At 36.1% G+C, this 24,308-nt stretch overlaps 1 protein-coding gene across 3 annotated transcripts in view; it reads right to left on the bottom strand.

Moving 5' to 3' along the window:
* The window catches only part of FGF14 (fibroblast growth factor 14), a gene marked incomplete at both ends in the record, with an annotated part of 398,496 nt that overhangs the window by 75,089 nt on the left and 299,099 nt on the right, over nt 1-24,308 (bottom strand). For 2 of the 3 annotated variants that reach the window (XM_080613733.1, XM_080613734.1), the window contains 2 exons: nt 12,201-12,304; nt 20,669-20,779. In XM_080613733.1, coding sequence (XP_080469859.1) covers nt 12,201-12,304; nt 20,669-20,779 — 215 coding nt within the window. The remainder of the gene's footprint in view (nt 1-12,200; nt 12,305-20,668; nt 20,780-24,308) is intronic. The other variant, XM_080613735.1, reaches the window with a different exon arrangement.

Genomic DNA, 24,308 nt, shown 5'->3' with positions numbered 1-24,308 from the left:
AGGAAATATCAATTTTACCTCTTATTCTGTTTTCAAAGGTTATTCTTCAGCCACCTTCAGTGCTGAAATGGATGATAAATGGGTGATAGAATTGCTTCAGCTGATGCTTCTGATGTTGTCACTTCCAATGCCTGAAAGGCTGATTCCTTCATCTCCTTTGCTGGTGCCAACTGATACTCAAAAATGAAGAGACAAGGGCACATTCCTGATCTTCAAATGTCAAGAGGAAAATAGTCAACTCAACTCATTCCCCCTCACAAACATAAGTGTTGAAAAAGAATATTAAATGCTGCCTCCTGCTATCTTACCCTAAGCCTTAAAAGAAGTTGTCCAGAAAAAATAGTGGGGGGTGAGAGGAAGCACAAGGTATGCAAGCTGAAATCAAATGTACTTTTTACTAACAGCATTCAGATGCTGAATTAAACAAACGGATTCTCCCTGCTACATTTGCTAAAGAAGAAGCTGAATGAGAATGATGCTTACGCTTATCCAAATCCTCCTGGTACCTACTGCAATATAGCCCAATAGCTCCAGATCCCACTGGAATTAATGGAAAATTCCTACCAAACCTAAAAATTATTCTATGTCATTATAAAAAGAATAGCAATTCTTGTGAAAGTATGAAATTACATCTGTGACCGAGTTCTGAGAGAATACATTTTTCAGTTCATATCTCATCAATAATAGTGCTTCCAGATAATTCTTGATTAATTATACTTTACTTTTTCGTCTGACCAGTCTATTCTCACATTATCACAGTAACGTGCCCCTTGCTCTTTCCTTAGCAGAGAACATCCAAACACATAATAGGATCAAGAAAAAAATACCAACAAGGATTTGGAATATGGTTAAACAAAGGCAACTAAAATTTTATAAACATTAAATCCTTAGTTTTGTGGGGTTTTTTAAATAAAGCTACACTCAGACAATAACGTAAAACTCTGGTGGAAGAAATAGTAGCAATACTTGGCAAACAGATTAAAAAACAAGCTTACACTTCTACATATTCTCAACATCTTCTAAGCTACTTTTAGGAGTACATCTTTTTGTAACATTATTCTCTTTCCTGATGATCGGGACTGTGCTCAGTTTTGGCCTGTAGCCTGAATGGCAATGTGACAGGGTATAACTGCTTAAGGGACATCAGTCACAACACGGAAGTCAGATGTTGGCCAAGAGGGACATGAAAAAGAACATACTATGCTTTTGAAATGTTGGCTCTATTTTCTTTTGTGCCTGTGGCATAAACCCCTTTCCATATCTTTTTAAAATTCACCAGCCGTTAGCCAATTCTGCAATAAGTAAACAATTCTGTGGTGAATTAGGCAATCACATCTCTTTTGTGAAAAACTCTAGGTCTTTAGTTGCATACATCTGTGGAGCTGCAAAGTACTGATATTTAATTTTCATGTGGAAACACTTTGTTTTCAGCTTTTCAGCTGCAATCACACAAAAGATTAATTAATACAATGTAAATGTCCAGCAATGCTAAAAAAATTTATCACCTGTTAATAAGACAAAGCTATCTGCAACGTGATGTGCTATTGGAAAAAGAAATCCACAGATGCACAGAAGGAAGTAAGTCCTCAGATTTTTGTTTCACTTACTCAAAGCACAGGGTTTTCCTGCAGATCCTGTGTATGAAGTCCAAGGTTTCATGTTTTGCCAGGTAGTGGCATCATGTCACTTTCTATTACAAAATGTTTAGTAACAAATATATCAGGAGAACAGAATGTAGAGAACAGCCACAACTGAATTCAAACACAGCGGGGTGAGTTGTCTACTCACTCCTACTCCAACGCTTTTAGTGCAGGATTCAAGTTTGGCTGCTGGTTTTCCACATATTTATGATCACTTTCCTCAGGGAGAGACAGTATCTCCCCAAGGCTGTATTTGTAGTATGCTAAAAGACAAGAATCCTTGTCAAGTCAACAGGAATCAGTCAAGAGACCCTCTCATTTGACAGTGAATAGAGTATGTGGAATAAATATTGCACAATAAACCTTGCCAGTTTAACCCTTGCAAGGGGGATTTTTGAAAGTGCTCAGTCATCACAACCCTGTTACCTATGAGATCAGCAATTGTAATTAGCATCAGAATTAGGCTACCACTTCTGAGAAATTCAGAGGCAGTATTCCACAAATATGAAACTAGAAGTTTTATTTGATTAAAGTTGCATGTGATACACTAGTTATGGGCAGAAAAGGCCCCACCATTGCTAGGCGTTGTTCTGATGCTACGCTAGTGCCTGGTCAAGTAACAAGACACGAACCTCATACATTCTTCCTGGGGTTCTGTATCTGCCTCCCTCCACCTAAAACTGCCTTTGGTGGCTGAATAGTGTCCCAAATGAAAGAAAGAAGGGAAGGCAGGAAAGAGTCACACTCTGCAAAGAAAAATGTCAAAAGTAGGTTGCAAGGTCTGTAATACTTGTCTAAATGGGCACATATGCTCATGGACTATCCATGGAAATACACCAGGGATCACTGTTAAGGAACACTGCCAGCAGAAAAAGTGGAGGATTGAGGAATCTGACCTGATAAACCAAGAGGGAGATGAAGACTTGATGTTTGCGGCAACGACGCATAAGAAATTATTGGATGCTTGCTTTCGCAGCAAGTTTTGGAAATCAGACCTAACACATTTATTTAAGTTGTAAGTGAACTCTAATCAGCAAATAGTTAACTACAAATTTAGCTAAAGAGGGTAGAAAAAGTGGTCTCAAGTTTTCCTTTCACAGAGATTTAGTCACATGGAAACAAGAAAGCTTCAGAGATGATCCCAGTCGTTTACGTGGACATACTCACCAACAGACTGTCACAGCTCTGCAAAAGACACATGCCGTATCTAGACCTTGGCCACAGAAAATCAAAAGGGGAAAGATGGTGGAAGCAGTCCCTGTCCCCTGTGCCCCTCCCCAGCACACACACATAAGACAGGGGGCCATGAACACCTTAGGGCAGCTCCTAACAGGCTCTGCCAAAAATCAAGAAGGGTAAGGGGTCATTAGTCAGGACATGCAGAATCAGCATTTCTATGGGTCTGCCCAGATGGTGAAGTTTCCATGCAGGACACAGCCTGCGGCTAAAGCTGCCTCATCAAGAAGGAAAAAACCTGAAATATTCCAAATTTTTCCACAGGGGCACTTGGCATATGGGAAGATTAAAGGGCATATAATTTTATCACTGACCATCATTCACTAATCTTAGCTATGCACTTGCCTATTCAAGTGAAAAAATGAACATGCTGCAACAGGAAAATAAATGCGTGTAATAGCAAGGTAAAACAAGACAAAAACCCAATAAAGAATAATATGAAACCTTTTTGTTCCAAAACCATTATGGATATTATGTGTAAATCAGTTCTTAATATATATATAAAACTAATACAGAAGACATCTACGGCTGTTGCATTGCAAATAATGCTTTTGTTTTACAACAGTGGTGAAGATTGCTATCGCTTCTTTCAATATTTGTTATTTATCGAAACATATTTTATACAAAGCCCTACTCTGTAGGGTTGCATACTACAATAACATGGTAAATATACTGTCCTTTTGCAGCTCAATCTTAAGGGCTACACATTATACAGAATTGTTGCAAAGATGCAATGATAAATTAATACTGACATACTTGAGCCCATGCCATCTTATTGTAGGATTTGTAGGGTGTCTTACCAAGCTCCCTGAAGTTATAGGACGCCTGCATAATTTTTTTAATTACATGAGTAAATACAACATTTTCTTTTTTTATTTTAATATTATGGGATGCAAACTGAATGCTCAGATCCAGTTAGTTAAAAGTTTCAAAGAAATTAAAAAATATGTATTTGAGTATTTCATTTCTGCACGATAATGCTGAACTTTAATTGAATAATGAAAGCACCTTTTTGCCTGACTAAAGCCATTCTTCAGCCCATCAGATTTCCTTTTTTTTTTTTTTTTTTTTTAATACTTTATACTTAAGAGCTTATAGTTCATTTCTGTTCATCTGTCTTGGTATCTAGCCATATATTTTCTAGAAATAGCCCTGAATAACAGAAGATGCATTAACTATGCAGCTACAGCAGGCACAGAAAGCACTACATGTGTCTAATTGTTGTTGTTCTACTCCACACAGAGTTAATTTTTGTTTCCTACCTAAAAATCTTCAAGATGTAGCAAGAAGTCTTCTTCACATCACAAGAACCAAATTTATTATGAAAGGGATTTAAATTTACCATAAATCCCATCTATAATTGTGTGCAATATTTTCAATATTCATTAGCCAATATCAGAAAGGAGTAGTAGGCTTTGTTTGGGAAACATGTTTTTGATAATTGCCTAGATTTTGAGATACTTAAAATCTTTAGTAGCTACTTTTCATACTTGATACAATAAATGAGTAAGATTAAGTAGTAATGAATAGAAAATGAGAAATTTCAAACATGATTCTTTTCCTTGTGCTGTGGCAATGAGTAGGGAACTAAAATAACAGAAGACAAGAAGGGCATTGGAAGACTATACAATACAGAGTGAGACAGCATTCAACATTTAGGATTATCGACAGCCCCAAATGTCCAAGAAAACAAAACCGAGAATAACGAAACATCCAGAAAAGTGTAGTTGTACTTACATAGCAAAACAAACATTGACCAAAAATACAGAGAAGTTACCATGAGAGACAAAATTGACAGAAGAAATAATTTGACAGACTAGATTAAGCTGATGATCCATCAAGCCTGTGCTCAGCCTTTAGCTGTGACCATTGCACAGTAGTTTGGAGGCAAACCTCCTTTAGTGCATCTACAGTAAGTGATGCTATATATTGAGGAAAGCACTCCTCTTGATCGCTGTGGCAATCATCTTACTTCCTGAAGCATGATATTAGATTACCTCATTTTAGCATACCTACCTACAGTTACTATTCCTTGTTATACAATTATCAGTTGAAAAATATCCAATTGCAGCTGCTGACTCTGTGATCTTCCACGCTTTCACAAGAAGTTTGGAAGAGCAGCTTTTTAACCTTGATGCATTTGGGTACATTTCTGCAATCTTAGGGAAAGAGAACACATATATCAAGAGATTTTTTGCATGTGCATATGAGAGATAAATGTGGGAAAGGAAAACAAATTTTTTAAGCAAATATGGAAGCGTTTCTTATGAAAAAAATCTGACCAAGTCCTGTCAAGGATACAGTGGATATTAATGAACTGAACGAAGCACACATATTTGGTTTAAGTGGCAAGAAACAACACTGCAAGTTTTGAGTCAACTTCTGTTATTATCCCCAGTATAGTGTTTAAATGGCAGAAGGGTGAAACAGATGCCACAGATGAAGAAGCTACACTGAAATACTGCATCTTTATAGTACTAATTATTTTTATATATTCAAAGTTGCATATTTCTTTAATATTTTTTATGAACTGTAGCTCAAATAGTAGCTATTCCTGCTTGTGAAAGACTCAGAAAGGTAGTAACAAATGTAAGCATCAGACTCAACGATCATGAACATTTCTACAATGATATCATCACAGGGTTTTTCACAATTCTATTCTGCTCAACTGTGCAGAATTTCTCCACTTTCTTAAATCCCTGCTTATCACAGTCTCCTCATGTCAGCCTCATTCCATTCACCTCTTTCCTTCTCATTTCTCTCCTAGCCTGCTCTATCAAACTCTCATGTGTCTGTGCATGCCTCCTTTTTCCCTTATCTTGTATGGGAAAAAAACATTCAATCAAAAAATGTACTGAAAACCTAACCCGCTGAAAAAAGTCATGGACTTAGTATGTATTTTATACCCCTTTTCACTTTACTTTGTAGCAGAGACGTCTGGCACTATTTTGTACAATACAGCAGGGCTATGTTATCAGTTGTTCCTTTAAGTGCCACCAGAGAATAACTAAATACATTAGCAATTTATTTTTGGCAGGCAACTTGCGAGACAAATTATCTACCTCCAAACACAGATATAAATAAGTATAAGCCATGCAGATGTTTTCTTCCTCCTGTCAGTGCATTTCAACTACTTCTGGAACACACTGAACTTTCCCTTTTAGCAAGGCAGCCCAACTTACAGAGGAACACAGCCCAGAAATGTGCTATTTAGTCCCCCCTCAAACTTTCATTATATGAAGCACATATAGGTCACCTTCCAACCAATACCAAATTGAATGAAAGGTAACAGGCTATGCAAAGAAGGTATTCATACATAACAAAGCACTTCAGTTGAAAGCTCTTGAAATTACCTGATGAAGCTTGCATAACGTCTACATGTTTACACTTAAAAATGCCACTGTTAACATAACTAGTTTTCAAAAGCCTTTATCAGAAGCTGTGATTTTTAAATAATTAAATTCACCCACTTTCCTCTCTCCAAAGTGCCAGGATAGTTCCACCACACAGACAATGACAAAGCATAGATTTGACATATGAAAGGAAATCATGTTTCCTATTGATCACAATATTATTAAAAGGAGCCACTCCACTTTGATGTGCTCACGTTCACAAAACCACAGACACCTCAAGAGCAACAAGATTCACCCTATTCTATTATTCAGTACACTGCTGACTACCCGGGTTAAAAAAAAAAAAGCCTACCTCTTTAAAGTCATACAGCAAGCTCGTATTTGTCAATGTCTCTCTAAACAGATACATTCTAAACTATTTCTACAGTACCTTGCAAGATGGGAAACAATCTCTGGCAAAACCTAAGTCAACCACTGTTATACTGTGACAAGAAATAAATAATAAAAAAAAATGTTCCCTCGATGTAACATTAACCTCTTTTTGATTATTCTTGGAAAAAAAATACGATTTTTTATCCACCACATTTCCTCTTTGGTTTTTCCTAGATTAAACTTCCTTCTGTTCTGTTTATTATAAGTTTTTATGCACCTCTGAACCTTCAAAGCACTGCATATGCTAAGTGTTGTTACTCCAAAGCACAAAGAGGCTCTGTGAAAAGCTACCAGAAACATCTTTCATTTGACTTTGATTTAGATACTAGAAATACTGATTACTTCAGCTCTCACTTTTTTGCAGGCTGTACTGTCTGTGCTCCTATCTTATTCCTTAAGGACGAATTCTGTTCTCCTCAGACAGGTCTATTATGTGGGTTTAAAGAAGTGGTGTAAATACTAGCACTGGGAAGCTGCTGAAACATCAGGAAAAGCCTCAAAGGCTTTTCTTTCAGGTGAGAGTCGACAGAGGAATGTAACAAATACACTTCCCAGTAACAGCTATTGATGGTTTCTCTCATTCATGAAGGCTATGACGAAGACTGACGTCTTACTGCTGCAGGAACACTAACCAACCAACACCCTTAGAACACCCTTAACACCATGTACCATGGCAGGTCAAACACAAGCCCCATCTTACAAGCAGATTACTTTATGAAGCTAGTAGTGTGCCATACCTAACTCAAAATACTTTTTACAAAGCTGGTAAGACCTCCTGGAAATGCAGCCATGTCTCTCCATTACTCTCTACACCCTTTCAGCAAGATTCCAACTGCCCCATACCCAGAAGTGCAGCTCTGGACCTGAAGCGCAAAACCCCTGCAAGGCACCACACTGGCAGAGATGACAAGGCAGCTCAGACCTGGCTGTGCACGCTCAGTCATCTTTTAGAGCATTTCTATAGTTCATCAGCCTTGCTAAGAAACCATGCGGTGGATTGCTATGACTTAATATCTGCTGCTGACAATATCACAGGCGTACTCTTCCCTTTCTGGTTTCATGCACATCTCAGGTCTCAGTGAAAACTGGTAGAAGAAATAGTTAAATAGGAAACATAAAGAAGAAAGCACAAGACGGTAAAGGTTATTTTAGGTTTTGGAACTTCTTCATTTCTACATTTTAGTTTTTACATTTTCTCCTACTCTGGCAGCCACCAAATATTGTTAACACCCTACTAAACTACTCCTAGGATGAAAAAAACCCAACTGCCAAATCTTCTCAGATACATCAAGTAATTCTCGAGATAAATTCATTGATATAATCCAAGAAGATTCTCATATTCTCACTTCAAGAAAAAAACAAACATAAAATGGGCTAACACATAAGCTTTACCTCTGAGTTCATCCTGTTATGATAGCAGAAAATCCTAGAAGCAAAATAAGAAGCTGCAACCCCCATGAAAGTTGAACTAATGAACCCTTTGCAAAGTGAGTTGACCATAATTAGCTTCAAAAGCAAAAGCCACGTACTACACTGCCATCTTCCTGCTGCAGGCAATACTTGTTCCCAATGAAGAATCCCTGTGGCTGTGTTCATTTTTTTCAGTGCATGGAGCCAGTTCAACTCCTTTTGATTTTGACAGGTTCAGCCCTGGAAATAAAAACCTATTTTGCCTACCATTTCCAACGGTGAAGTAGGAGTAAGACATATTTTTGGACTTAAATATACAAAGTCCATAACTAATATGTCAAAAAACTTACTACAAACCAAGATAGTTCTTTATTTGTGCAAAAATTTACCTTCTCCAACTAGCTTTCACAGTGATGAACTCAGTCATAAATACTGATTTATTGACACTTCATTAATCCATCTAAAATAAATTTAAACTCATTTTTATAATTATCATTACTCACCAACGTACACCTAGAATTGGGAACCTGTCACTAAATAAATATTTCCTAATTATGAATGGATATATATGGAGATATATATGTACATACATGCGTAAGTATAGGCACTCATACACACACAGAAATAAATGCATTGGATGCAAAAAACTAAAACATCAAAAAAGGTGAGCTTAATGTCTTTAAGTGAGCTAACCCTTGAAAGCGCAAGGAATAAAACAACATGAAAAGGCTCTTGTCTCATATTTTATATAATGGAAAATAATAAATCACAGTATTACAATAATTACTGTAAATGCATTGAAAAATAAGGTTATAATTTTTAAAAAGTATTTTCTCTCAGGAATTTTGCAAAGCTGTTATTAAACTCCAAAGATTTTGCTTCTCCTTTATTTGTCAAGGCTTTGATGGCTTGTGTTAGGGACCCTGACTCGATTAATCCCCAAAGGACAAAATACAAACCTCAGCTGCTGCAGCAGGCAAAATAGGTATGAAAAGCAATTCAGACTGACTTTTCTACACAATTTGCTGTCCTTCTATTTCTGTTCTAAGAAATACTGCCATATTTCTGAACCTGTTTTCTAATTCTCATTCTGTAAATTAATTGAAAAAATCTTAAATATGGCAGAATAAAATAAGAAAAGAAAGTGACTCCCAAACTGACATAAATCACCATTAAATTATTATTTCTTTTAAACAAAGCAAGAAAAAATGCAAAGCTGCATTTGATAATCTGTATGTAAAACTGGTCTGTAACTGTACCTTCATTTTCCTCTTACTTCATATGGAGGAAGCAGGATGACACATAACATCTTTCCTGTCATTGCTGTTGCTTAATTAGTCAACAACAAGTAAAGCTAATGATAAAAATAATTGAGCTGGGCCTTCAATCTCTAAAGAGAGGCATCAACGCATAGGGTATTCTCATAAGCTACGGGTTTCACACACTATGAATGGAAAAAGGGACACTGAGGTATTTTGCAGAGTACTATCTATACAGGACTTTGGTGTCAACTTAGACTATAAATGCTACATAGTAAATGCATCTTTCTTTTAAGTGTTTATAAGAAATTGATAATATATCTAAATATATATAAATTTTGACAATTCTTATTTTAACATAAATTTTAATGTTCCCATTATGTGGCGTTATTTTTTTTCAATGATGACAGTTGGCATATGAAACTTAGAAAACTTTTTTCTCTCGTCCTTCCCTGAATAGCCAAGAGAAAAACATATATGACATGCGATACACAACTTCTGCATTTAGGTGAAACAAACACACAACAATGACAAAGAGTCAAAAAAATCCACCGACAAGACAGTAACAGAATGTGATATGTTAAAAATATTTTTCTACAAATGACAGTATTAAAAATATTTTGCGTGGAGTATGTCTTCATCTTGATCCGCAGGGAGAAGACAGACTTCTCTCTAATGCTTTGTCTTCTTTTCAAAAGCTGAAAGCAGTCAATTACTAAGACAAAAACGCATTGTCAATGTTTTCAATACACTAACATGAAACAATCAAACCTGTATTACAGCACTGTTGTACAGCACTCGACAAAAGCCTAAGTTGAAAATTGTTTTGTAGACATCCCAGAACTAATGGTTTCCACTGAGTTTTCTAATGTGTCACATCTCTTTGTCACTTACTGAGCCACTCATCTTTCATTCTCCACATGAGGAAGAGTAAGCAGCACATTCCAAAAACACTTGTTTCCTTACCTCACACAACGTAAAGTGACAAATTGAGACACTCCCAAAAAGTCTGAGTGAAATACATTCACAACATGACAATATTCACAGAAAAAAATTCCAAAGTACTTAAGAAGTTGTCAGTAACTACGGGAATGTATGAAGTCACCAAGTCCAAAAAAATCTTGCTATTAGTTACAATGAAGAATATGCAATCCTGAAAAACACTAAATGTGGATTACGTTTTCCTTATACATAATCTTTTATTTATATCCACGAGACTGATCACCACCTAAGTAAATGTGTGTTGCTCAAAGAGAAGACACAGGAACAAAGCTATTCAGATTCCCACTAGCAGGACAAAAATAACTTCTTAGACCTGAGGATGTTTTAAGGGTTAGGTTCACATCTATTCAAATTTTGGATCCAGCCATCTCTTCTTATTTTGTCTTGTACTTTCCACTCCTTTCCTTTCCCCAGGTGACACCATTCATTTGACTTGAACCATTTCCAGAATAATACCTGAACACAGAGGTTGACAGAATTTGTTCATGTAGGGTCCCTCCCTGTGCAGAATTATCCACCAGGAAACACGTACATTTTCTGAAATTTGTATTTCTTCCTGAAGGACTGAGAACTCACTTCAGAAACAGTGCTGGGCAATATACAACACATTGCAAAAGTACTGTTCATGCCTTCATACTGAAATGAACTCCCTACACATAGTGATGGAACTGGGAAGTCAGAAATGCATTTTCTCTAATAACTTTAGGTTTTATTCTTCTAGTTTTCTTCCTTCAGACAGCAAATATTAAATGCTGTCCTGTGACATGATTTTTGATTTTAAATAGAAAAAAATAAGTGGTTTAGATCATACTGCTGGAGCTTTCAGCAGACATTTTATAAGGAAGAATTTTCTCTTTTTCTTGACATTGACATTCAAGATTAGTTCCAATTTCTTCCTCCTAATTAGCTTTTCCAAGACAATTGTATATTTGAAACAGAATACTTTCCCTCAGGGCATCAGAAGCTTAATCTGTCCAATTTCCTTTCAACGGACATTGAAAATAAAGCAGTGTGTTGTAACTCTGTGGGGAATTAAGAACTATGTGACATAAAAAATGGAAAAAGCACTATGTAAATAAATTCAACATAGACAGCAATAAAAATACAGTAATGAAAAATCCTTTAAGCCGCATTATTAATACCTGACAGAACTGCCTGTTCATATTAAAGTCTTTTTGCCTTTCAAAGGAGGTTAAGACATTGAATTTACACAAAACTGAGGATTTTCATATTCACAACATACTGAGTGATTAGCATTAAATCATTTAGAAAATCTTAAAACAGTCACTTTATCCAGCAGTCTTCTTTCTGATGGGAAAGATTTTTTCTTAAACTTTATCATCCCTCACCTAACTCTTTACTTTTCTAATATCTGAAATATAAAAATCAATAATACTAAGCATACAGTTACAAGATTATAGTGATAAACTGTAAGGCTATTACTGACTTTTTAGACAGAAATTACACTTGTAACTCTTATCAATGAAAATAACTGTTGGACCAGCTTTTGGATTCTGATCAACAAGTCACTAAGAAAATAATTGCAGATCTTTATTTAAAAATTCTTGAAAATTTAATTAATAATCTTTCTGGTGAATTGCACACTATCTGCCTAGCAGAAAAAGAGCTCTACAGAATGGTTTTTTAGGACTGCTAACATGCAGACTTTCATACATAGTCCACAATAATTTCTACTGCATGCCATTTATAGATATGCCGCATACATACATGGGTAAATGGGGGTGTGTACTGTATGTATATACATATATAGACACTATAGAACTTCTTAAAAGTGAATATGCATCTCATTCTTGTGTAGATTTAAGCTTCAGCTGTGTCTCTTAAACAGAGTTCAGAAAGGTACTTACTGATGTGTAGAGGAAACCTTCTCCATTTAGGGCTATATACAACCCAGTCTTTACACCCTGGATAGCAACAACTCGAAGACCCACTGGTATAAGGTTGAATAAAGCTGCAAAGAAAAAAAGAAATACCAGCTATGAATATACTATAGTGTCATGTTTTAAGCCCAGCCAGTGGCATACAGTTATCACTATATTCTAATAAACATCATTAGTAAAAAGAAAGAAAACTTCTCCCTTTTCTTTTTTTTTTTTTTTTTTTTTTTGTTTTGTTTGGCTTTTTTTTTTTTTTTATTTTAAACTGAAATCTTATTTCTATCAAAATTAATCCTTAAAATTAAAACCTAAGTATCTATCTAGCAATAAGTTCTGCAATAGTTCAGTATTTGGCATAAGTGCTAACTCGCGAATACAAAGCACAGCAGACTGGACTGTAGTCATTTATGCAGCACTGCAGACATTAGCATTTCAGACAATCTGAAAAGAGCCAGAGCCCAACATTTTCCATCAGTGTAGACTGATTTTCAGAATAATACTTGCGAGTGATACTGCAAAAAATCCTACCTCTGATTCTGAGCATTTTTACAGTTTTTGATTAGAGGTGCTCTCTTTAAAGATTGCTTTCAAGGGGTCTGTGGTTTGAAATTAAAAAAAAAAATTGCTTTTGTGAATTACACATCTGATACAAGCAGTAGTACACAGGCATTACAGCGGTAATGAAAGAAGCTTATCCTAGTCCAGAGAATCACTGAAGTATGTGCTTCACTCTAAATGCGCCTAAATGCTATTGAGATGAATATAGAACGTGTTCAAAGAGTGAAATTTGTGGGGTGGGGCTGTGTGTGTGCGTAGATGTTAACCCGAGCTAATAGTAGATACCCTAGCAATAGTATATTACCTCTGTGAAAAAGCCATAGCTTTGATTAGTGTCTGAAAGAGACCAGTGTGAAGAGTGGGAGCTTATTAGCCTCACCACAGAACAACAAAAGTAAAAGTGATATAAGTAGGAGATACAGACCAATTCTTCTAATAAAAATTATGCCAGTACACCCCAATACTAAGTTTACTGACTCATACTAGGAAATCAGAGGAAAAGCACACATCGAGCAGTCTTGGAAGAAAAGACCTGGATGAGCCAGAGTTCATGCTATGTGTTTTTCCACTGTGGATGAATCAAGGATTCACAAGTCCTTGCATGAAAACCAAAACAGCAAACCGTGTGTATGGTCCACATGCAACTAAGCCAGGTCTCAGGAACATCGCAACACCTCCAGTGAGCTCCTCAAAATTTAGGAAGAACATCCATAGATGTGACCAGAAAGTGTACCCTATGAGTTATCTGTAATCAGAATGTCAGAGGTAAAGCCTAAATCAAGAGAAAAAGGGTAAATTATAGTGTATAAATATATTTTCTCAAGGTGTGAAAACTCCTGGTTGATCAAAGGGCAGAAAGCCACAGATTATTTATGATGACGATGATCAAATCTTTACAACTGAGAAAAAACGTAGGCTGACTTCTAGAAAAAACACCTTCAACACTGTTACACACTAAAAGAACATGTAATATAAGATCTTTTTAGGAATGCACAAAGCCAACAGGAAGCTAGGAATTGTTGTAGCAGAGCACTTTCTATAGCTGTAGAAATTAAAATACATCCAAAAGAGCTCTAAAAGAACAGAAAAAAAAAAGGTTTTACAAATAAGAAGAGATGACATCAGGCAAGAATTAGCACAAATATATATTTTCATTTCTGTAGTTTCCAAAGGTCTCCACCATGCAAGGATCTTACTGGATATGGGGCACAGACAAGGTTCCCTCTCTAACCTATACAAGATAAATGCAAACCAGTGAAATATGGCACTCATGGACAAGATATCCTGAGAGTATATAGGCTAAGCACTGAATGACTGGAGAGTTTTCAAATGTTCAATATCATCTGGAAGTTCAAAAAACAATCAGCCATTACCCTGAAATGAAACGATGTCAAAACCAGCAAAAGCACTATTGTGGGTAGTGTAGCAACACTACTGTCACAGCAACACAAGGTTTCAGATGGCAGTTATTTTTTTTCTAGAAGAAAAGTAATTGCAGGAGGAAGCCAAGATAGGGACACGATGCTAGAGGGAGGGCAGCAACAACTGAGGGAACACCAGAAAGGAAAAACAAACAATACTTGTAGAAAGAAAAGAGGTGAACACAAAAGACAAGTCAGCCATGGAAAGCTAATGAAAAATAACTACAAATCATAGTAGTTCAGTCAAAACTTCTGAAACCTAGATATACTTTGCTCTATTACTAATAAAAATAAAGCAGCAAAGCTATAAAAAAGAGTTCCTGTAATTAGTCTAAGACCATAAAATTTGAGAGTGTGATCTGAAACGCTCTAATTCTGCACATACAGAATATTCAGTAACTTCCACAAAATCTTTCAGATTTGGGTGAAACTAAGGAGGCCAGTCTACGTTCAATTATTGATTGATAAATGCTCAGCAATGTGAGGTGGGCAAAACATGCACCAGTAAGGCACAGCATGTGGTTTTTATGTGCTCTGAAGCTGGCCAAAGGAAATTCAATTTCCTCCAGAACCTGGCTGTGCAGTACCTTTACTGAGCAGGATTTCTGTGCCCAATTACACATTTCCAACCTTCCTAGGATCCACCTGTGCTATCCCTTACTCTAGTAAGAACTTGCCTTGAGAAAAGCAGAAAGTCTTCCAGAATTTGATGGCATTTCAGATCTGCACAGCCAAAGATAAGCCCTTACCCAAGCGGGAGGGTAAAAAGAAACATGCCCTCAGCTTCCCTCTAAAACAATGACCCAAACCCAAAAAAAAGTGGAGGTGAGGTCCCTGAACAATTTTATGTACCTAAACCCAGCCTGCTGAGTCCACCAGTGAGTTGAGAGAGGAAGCATCCTGGAACAACCCAGAAAATATAATTCTGCCTGATGCTCAGTGCTTCCATGCTGCACAATTAAGTATAAAGCCTGGCAAATCCAGCTGGAAACAAGATGTGAGAACATCAGGGTAATCAAGTGGACTGATAGGCAAAAATGGTGCAAGTAAAACCCTTTGTCAGTGCTGAGCCTGTGCATGCTCCCTTAGCTCTTCTTTTTATACCATCGAAACCACAACTGTAGAGCAAATGATTTCTCTTCCTTTTCCTAAGCCTGCAAGCCTCCTCTCACCACACACAAGATCAGAAAATGGGGGAGGGGGACAGTTAATAGCAACAACTGGCATGAAAAAAAGTTATTGGTTTAGGTGGTGTGGAGAGGATTTCCAGGAACAACCCAAGTGCTCCAAAAGTTTAAGCCAAAGTTAAAGTCCACTTTTTGATGTTATAACTCCTTCCTTAAGCAAAACACAAACCCACCACGTGCCTTTTTCTTTTTTTTATGTAATGCCCTTAGGGGCTATTAACTTGAAATCTGAAATGCCTGAAATCAGATATTTCCATATCCTTATGGAAGTGTATGTAGGTACAACTGACTTGTAGCTACAAGAAAACTGCCATTACAGATCACTCTTTTTCTCTAGAAGCTTGATAGAGACCAATTTCTTAAGGCTTATAAACTTGCTGTTTGTTCTGCATGTGCACAGCCCTGGTGTCAGTTGACAAACCTACTCACAGCGCCGAATCTCCAATCAGATCAAGGCAACTATTTCTTTATTTCCATCTGCATGCCTACAGGCAAAAACGATGACTCCATCAGAACATCTTTTAGGTTGGCAATGAGTACAAGGAGGTTGGTATTCAGAGATCCATCCATCTTACGGAGGAAACCTATTCTATCCGCCTGATGTTACACAAGACGTAATTAAACTTTACTTTTTAGTATGGCTGAACATGGCCTCCATTGATCCTATCACACTGACTAACATGATACTGATGGGAGAAACAGGCTTACCCAACACCCAAAGGCGGTGTAAATACATGACTAAATCTCCATGTAATTCTTTGAAGACAAACTGCAGTAAAAAACAGTGCAAAAATCAGACTGCAAATATTTCAGCTCAGTAATCCAAATTTAACAACATTGCAGCTGTTGTTTTTTAATCTTCATGTGCTTTATTTCTGTCTAATGATCTCCTTTACCTTACAAGGATGCTATGCACATTATTTTATTAATATCTTCAAGGTAAAATATGGGAGTGGAAGGTAGTTTAGAAAGACATGAAAAAGCTAATACTTCCATATTAATTTTGGAAAATATACATAGAGCATTAGGAGCATGCATTGAAAGACGAAATAATATTTAACGGTTGCATGATTTCTTGAACAGCAATTCTACCAGGTACCAAGTGACACAAAGGAAGTAATGCATGCTGCTGGATAATTAAGCAAGAGATGCGCACAGAACAGCCAAATCAAAGATGCTTGGGTAATGTTAACTTTGGCATTTAAGACTTTATGAAATAAGGCTACAAATGAGCAATGCTCTTTTAATCTGTTTTAAACACAACTGTAATTTCATAGGGGGCACAAATAGCAGCATTTGAGTTTTAAAATCAGGTTTATCACCCACTGAGGGAAGTATGAGAATTTATGATGCTTTTTTTTCAGTGGCTGTTGGCTGAGATATACTCTTCAGGTGAATCAAACTAAGCCACATGGCTAAGAGATTCAGGGTTTCAAACTCAGAAATTAAAGAAACAGAATTGTATGTTTCCCAAATTAATTAGTTTTCCTACTAAACCTATCCTTCATTTATGAGACAAAACTGAAGATAGACCGAAGACTGAAAATCAGTCATTCTGGGTGGGGAGGCGGACAGAAGGGGAATGTAACTCTTGTTAACCAGAAGCACAACATGAAAATAATTTCCATTTCTTTATAATTTCTGTGTAGTAGCTTGCTTTTCCTAACTAATAATCATGAGGTCTTCGGACAACACTGAAGCAAGTTCCATTAGCACCAGGTAATGCTGAGAACTGCTGTAAGGAAAATTAGAGCTAGAAAGGGCTAGCTATGCTGAGTAGGACCTCAGTAACCAAGTCTACAGCTTTAACCACAGTCAGCCCTGCTTTCACTGCAAACTATCCATAAAAGCAAACCAGAAAGTGTAAGGCATTAGAGAAACTAAATAGCAAAAACCATCTAAACCAAGAAAAGCAATGCAATAAAGCCTCCTTCCACATATCACTAAGACTGGCAAAAAAATACAAACTGTACACACAAGATGGTTAAAGCTAACAGCCTTGGTCTGGTGATGAGATTTAAAGAAACTCAGCACCAAAATCAATAGGTGAAATTAATCCCTATTCCATTATAGAACATCACTAACTTGTAAAAGATATAAAAAGAAATTAAACAAGGAACTGAAACCCATCACTCCATATAGGTTGGGTTCTAATAGCATGGCTACCAACATAAGCAAAAGTATGTTCAGGGATGCAATTACAAGCAGTCACGTCTTTCTTCCCTTTTCATGCGAGGGTTTCTGCACAGCAATTCTTTAAAAATCTTGCCCTCTAGCTCTGCAGATTCTACCCTTTACTCAAACATAAAGTAAGCTAGGGCAATGGCTTGCACTATAGCAGCTGACCAAAACCACTAGTAAAACTCATTTTAACTTGAGATAGAAGTAAAGTCCTATTAAAGAGACTACCAAGAATCTTTAAAGACAAAAAAAATAAATAAATAAAATGGGTGTAAACAGAACCACTCAGTTTGAACAGACTACATCTTCATCTTACTTTGTGCTACCTCTCTATAACACTGTAACTCCAATTGTGTATAACCTATGTTTACAGACATACATATAAAATGAGTACAAAATGAAAGATGCACTTGATAGAATTTTAACTTTAAGCACTCCTCTAACTGCTTGACAGAACAAATTGCAACAGCACAAAAAACAGCAGCATGATTAAGCTTCAAAAAGTTTCCTTGCTGAAGACAAAAAAGAAATCCCTTCTCCGTCCCTCGCTACTTCCTCACTCTGGCTCCTCTGACACACAGCTACTCAGATGGTCAGTGCATGAGGAGGACTTTTTCACAGGAACAGTGAATAGTGCAGAAGATGGGTGGAAGGCTGGCAGAGATGCACACCCATTTGGCAGTATGTATTTTCTCCATTTTTATAAAACACACTTTGAATGGAAGTCATCCTCACTACCAAGGTAAGCTGTCCTATTGACAGCTAATATATGTCCAACCCATCACCCACTGGGCATATCAAATAGCCTGCAAGCTCCATGGTCAGAAGCAGGATTTTCCCCCTCTGGCAGCTGCCAAAACATACTTATGAGTAAGCTTCAGACACAAGTTATCATGATAAGGAGATCACAAAAAAAAAAAAAAAAAAGTAAAATCAGAACACTGGGAATTCCATCCATGAGAAAAATATCATTTTAAAGTAAAAGAGAAAAGGAAAAATGAAATATGCTACAATAAAGGAAAAGAATGAGAAACAAAAAGTTCAAGAGGAAATGGAAGGAAACAAAGTGGAAAGGGAAAAGAACTGAGGAGAAAAACTGACAGCACAAAAGAAAAAGACATATACTCATATACCAAATAGATAAATCTTTTCAGCTCTTCATATAGTGTTGATACATATATACTAGCAAAAATTAAGGTGGAGATTAATTTTGTATTCTTAAAGTCTAAACTGTCTTTCCTAAATAATATTGTAAAATCGGACGAGTGAAGAAGTAGATAGTGAATCAAACCAGTTACAGAAAACAATTCCTTTATGGAAAAAAACCAAACAAACAAACAACCCTTGGTTTAACCTAAAAATCATGTTGAAGTAAAACACATTATCTAACAATATTTATCCAAAATACGCAATACTGGTATCTGGTATTTGGTTGAGTTTGGACAAATTCTACATTTCAGAATATTTATGATATAGAATATTCATTTTTTATTTTGGAACAATGAGAATAAGAGAGTTGGGCAGACAGATGAATATCCAGAAAGGCAGGGAGGAGGGAAGAGAAAAGGAAAATGATGGAGTAAGCAAAAAAAGGAAGATTTGTCAAGGTTACAATAGCAAAAAGAGGAAAGTAAGGCACTATGGTCTAGTTTTGCAAAGATTCAAAATCTACAGAGTTCTAAGATTTAAAGAAACCCTAAACAGGAGTGACATTAAAACAGTCCAAAATTGTTGCAGTCATACACACCTCCTCACTGAAGCTGAAAATAAGAGAGAGAGGTGCAGAGAGAGAAGGTGAGGGAGAGGAGAGATACATGCTTGCACTCTATGACACAATTCTTGGACTTCTTATAGGCAAAGCTTCTATGAAAAGCAATAATGATCTTGTCTGTATAAGGTCTTAGTATCTAGTCCAGTACAGAAGTGGGCATGAGAGATGCACGCACTGAGGGAAGAAAAGAAACAAGGAAGGTAGGGGAAAACCACTTGAAAAAACAAGCAGAAAAATGCACATCAAAATTGAATAATCAGTTCTTTTTCTCAATTCTGAAAAAAAAATACAATTGAACAATAAAAGATGATCATGCTATCTGTTGATGAAATATGTTAAAAATGACATCTGCACATTAAGAGATTACCAGGGACCTAAACAAAGTAAAGCAGAAACCTCAAATCCCTTAGTTTGTATAGCCTAATTCCAACATTTTTGAGAAAACAAAAGGTTTATTTATATATGCATAATAAGAAGAGAAATATTTTACATTAAGAATGCTTAAAATAGACCTCAAGATCAAATATAAATGTTATTTAAATATGCCATTATCATTAAATAAATAAACCACAAATGTTCTTTGCTAAATAGAAAATTAAATATCAACTGTTTCTAGAGTAAGAATAGGTTTGCTTAATTATAATTTGCAGCTGAAGTTATCAAACGTATATGTGCTCATTGAATGAAAATATGTGGCAGTATCATAGGAAAGCAGTACCAAAGCATCAACCCACAAGGCCTTTCAAGACAACTTTTGCTTGGGATATCTTTGAGAACTGTCACAGTCCCTATACTGGCAGAAATTCTCTTAAAGTCACTGGAACTCTTGCTAGTATAGGGACTATAGGACCTTAAGCTCCAGTTCAGCAAGGTACTTCAGCATGTGTTTTAAGCAAGATTTTGGTAGACATTTATTTACTTGCTTTGCTGAATCAGTGTCTACATGATCAGATTTTTCAAGGAATTTTTGTTTCCATCTCTTTGTTATTTATTTGAAGAAATTTAGTTTTTATAAAAAAAGTATTTAATATAATTTTACCATTTTAATGAAATTATAAGAAGACAATCATTGGCCTAAGTGTCTCACTCCTAAGGTCCACTGGCTGTTACACCTTCCCTTTCAGAGGGAACACATTTAGGCCAACGTCCTGCACAAGCCGTGCTGGTGGTCATTAGACTTCAAATGGACAGAACCCTTTTCCTTTTGACAAAACACATTCAGAAACCCTCCAAATGCATTAACACTGTGCCTGCATGTTTATACTCAAGCAATGCAATCTGCATGTCCGATTATGACATTCCCCTGGGGCAGTCACTTACTAGAATTACTGCTGTCATCCTTGGTTCCATCGAGACTTCCATCGGGGTGCATTTGCAAGTAGTAGCCTTGCCTGCAATATAACCTGGTCACTATACCCTTGAGCTGGGGATCTGAAAGACAAACATATTTTGTCACTAGCCTCAAAACTTTTCCAAGAGTTATCCCTGCTTCTCTCACCGTAGAAGGAAGTTTGGTGAAGCAGCATTGCCATCTTAAATGTAAGTACTACAACAGGATGGTCCTGATGGAGATGGGGAAAAGCCTCACCCCAGAGTATTATTAGGTCAGTTGTGCGCCCTGTTCTTTGCCTCCAACATCCTTCATTATAGTTAACACAGGTAAAACACAAGAAAAAAACACAGTAGCATGTATAGAACCTTACAGAATCTAACAAAACATTTAAAAAACCTTGCCTGTTTCATACATTTTAATAACTTACTCTAGTTCACATAATTTTTAAGGACAATTGGAGGAAAAGGACTGTCTCCTTTCACTCTGTACCAAAAGTGATAAATTTATCTGGTATAATATTTTGCAACAGTCCCATCTGAAGAGTTCCCAAGACATTTTACTGATCTAGAAGCAGATACAATTCACCTGCCCTCTCCCACTCCCCAGGAAATAACACCCACAGTCAAGGCAAGACATGACATAACCCTCCTTCAACAGAGGGAAAAACCTGAAAAAAAAACTTAGCAAGATAAAAGTATATGGGAAATTCAGGTAGCTGAACAGGCAATGCTCTGCCCTGTGTAATACTCTGCATTTATGAAAATTGCCCAGAATTGGACAGAAGTGGCCAAGCCATAATTCTATGGTTCATCTCAAGGATGATGCCCTACCAAATTACAAAGTAAGCTGCTGCAAAAGTAGTTCAGTGCTGAGGAAGAGGACATCACAACTTAAAAAAATCAACAGCACTACTTCTGAGTGATATTGGCCCTAGTATTGTTAAACATAAATTACGGGGCCAAACTCCAGGCAGCCAGTACACAAACTTGTGGGGACATTGACATTAAAAGCATTTATGTCATATCATGCTTAGCTTTGCAATAATGACCTAAAATCCTAAGACTTTGAGAAAGATACATAATAAAACGAACAGGTAAACTTCCAAGGAAAACAGAAATTATTTCCATGCAACCCCATGGCCAGAATATAAAATCCTTCTCAAACTTGTGTATAACTGCTTGCACAGTCAGTCATGCTGGGTTACTTATGGTATCCTAACAGGAGGTGGAAATAAACACTAATAAAATAACTGCCTCTGAGTGGAACGCTCTGAACTTTTCTACAGAGGTTCAGTTCCATGTAATGATTGTGAAAATGTTCAATTTTGCTTGAATATCCAAGTTAAAGTCATATTAAACAATAAACCCATCTAAATTAAAAATATAAGATATATGTATTAGTTGTAAATATAATAAAACCTGTTATTATAAATATTAACACTGCAAGACTTTTGAGGCATGGAAATAAATATTATAAACATTTCATGATAAGTACATTACAATTTTTTTTTAACTTCAACTTTTACTTTCCATGGATTTTTATATTAGCAAAAGTTTCTCTTTATATAAGAATACCCAGAAACAAATATTTTTTAAAAAATTTATAAACAGAATGAAGTGCATTTTCTTTGAATATACTGTCTTAAAAAGAACTTCATCAGGCTTTTCTAAAGTATTTTCATAATTTAAAAATGTAAAGTGACTTTCTCTTACACAGGCACTATTCCTATCAATGCATGCTTTCAATGTGCACTTCCAAATCGACAATTTTAAACTTACTTGCTTTACACATATTAAAATGGCATCTTAAAAAGATTAAAGAAAAATATTTTAAAAATATTATTATAACCAGAGCTTTACAAAGTATTTACAGGAAAAATATCAGCCTTTTGAAAAAAGTTTATGCACCCAAAGAATCATGAGTCTTTATCAACCTTGTAGCTCAAAGAAGCATAGCAGTTAGGCAAAGTACAGTCAACTCACTATCACCAGCTACTTACATCTACTGCTTCAACAGGAAAAACGTGAAACTTAGAAATGACTTTTGAAGTTGTTCTTTATACTCATTCTATTATTTTTTCTAAATTCACAAATAAAATATACTTTCTAACAAGAAACTGCACAATCATTTGTCTATGCTTTCACCAAAAGCCTTATTTAAAGTTAATCACCTAATTAAAATGATATCTGAAGAAAACTGATATGGTGGATAGCAATGCATTTCAGCCAGCATTTCAGGCTATGTGATGACACAGGGTATGAATCCCCCATTTAATTCTTCACTCAAGTCCAAACACAACAAAATAATTATTATAGCATGAGACCAGAGGATCCTAGTCATGTGTTACATATCACTTGTATTCAGCTTTAATGGTTTCATTTGTTGGAGAACTGAACAGACCTGCCGTCAAAACATGGCTCTTTTACTCAAATGTTTCATTGAAAACTGGAATTTATTACTAATAGTGTGATACTAATTAATATTTTCATTGCACAAAGTATATCTCTGTAGACTAATAAATGGCAAAGAATTTTTTTTTCCATTAAGTGTAGCAACTGAAACTTGCTTTTTACTTTTTTTCCTATGGATTATTGGAACCTTTTTTATTTACCCTCCTAGGAACACCTTTTCTACCTTAAATTCCTACATGTTTTAGCAAGATTAGAACTTATTATTCCTGACAAGTAATTTAATAATGAATTTTTTACTATTTATTGACTATAATATTTAGTTAATGTATATCACAACAGTTTGGATCTACAACTCAAAGTAAAAAATAGCTAAATATTTTAGCTGAACAGTGCTCAAAAAACAGGTGGGAACTGGACAATGCGACATGGTATTTCTTTGATCTTAGCCAAAAAAAGCAGCCCAGATTTAGTGATGGAATTGTATGAAATGACTCATTAATCTCAATGCAATTCATAGTAAGCAATATTCAAAAAAAGACTACTCCGTACAGCCTCAAGATGAATACCTCCAAGACAAAGCAGACAATCCTGTCAGGCAAGGAATTTATTTCTTCTCCTTGCAGAAAGATAAATTGCCCCTTCAGGTTCTTTTTGAGACACCTGGGCAGTAAGCAGGGATTAGCAATCCATTGGTCCCTGTATTCCTATAGCATTGTATCTACCTATTGTCCTTTCATAATATTGCAGGAACAGTCTCAGATACTTTACAAGCAAGTTTCTCAAACCTTACTTGACAACAGTTTTCTGTTTTGTTTTGGTTTACTGTTTGCTAGAAAGTTGGAGTGATCAGCAGTGCCCAGAAATACCAGCAGAAGACTGGTGTTTGCAGGTGCAGTGGTACTTGATGATTTTTAACTCCCATTGCAGTGATACAGGTCGATCAGCAATTATTGTAACCCTTTACACCCTATGCACATCCTTTTCTGCCCACATGAAAGAGAAAGGGAATGGCAAGAGAATACAGCAAAATAATACAACACAAACACAATGACAGTAGACAACTTCATCAAAGACATCCCAGTTCATTATTTTATTACAGATATTTTGCTGGTAGTTCTCTTAAAGTCCCAGCTGCCACAGCAAGGTGATTATGTGAAAATCCATTTCTATTTCATTTTAAACATCTTGACTTCAGGAGAAAAAAAAATCCTAAACT

This window comes from Psittacula echo, assembly GCF_963264785.1.
Source record: "Psittacula echo genome assembly, chromosome: 3".
Classification (NCBI taxonomy): Eukaryota; Metazoa; Chordata; class Aves; order Psittaciformes; family Psittacidae; genus Psittacula; species Psittacula echo.
The sequence above is the reverse complement of the archived record's forward strand: the minus strand, read 5'-3'. Positions and strand labels throughout refer to the sequence as shown.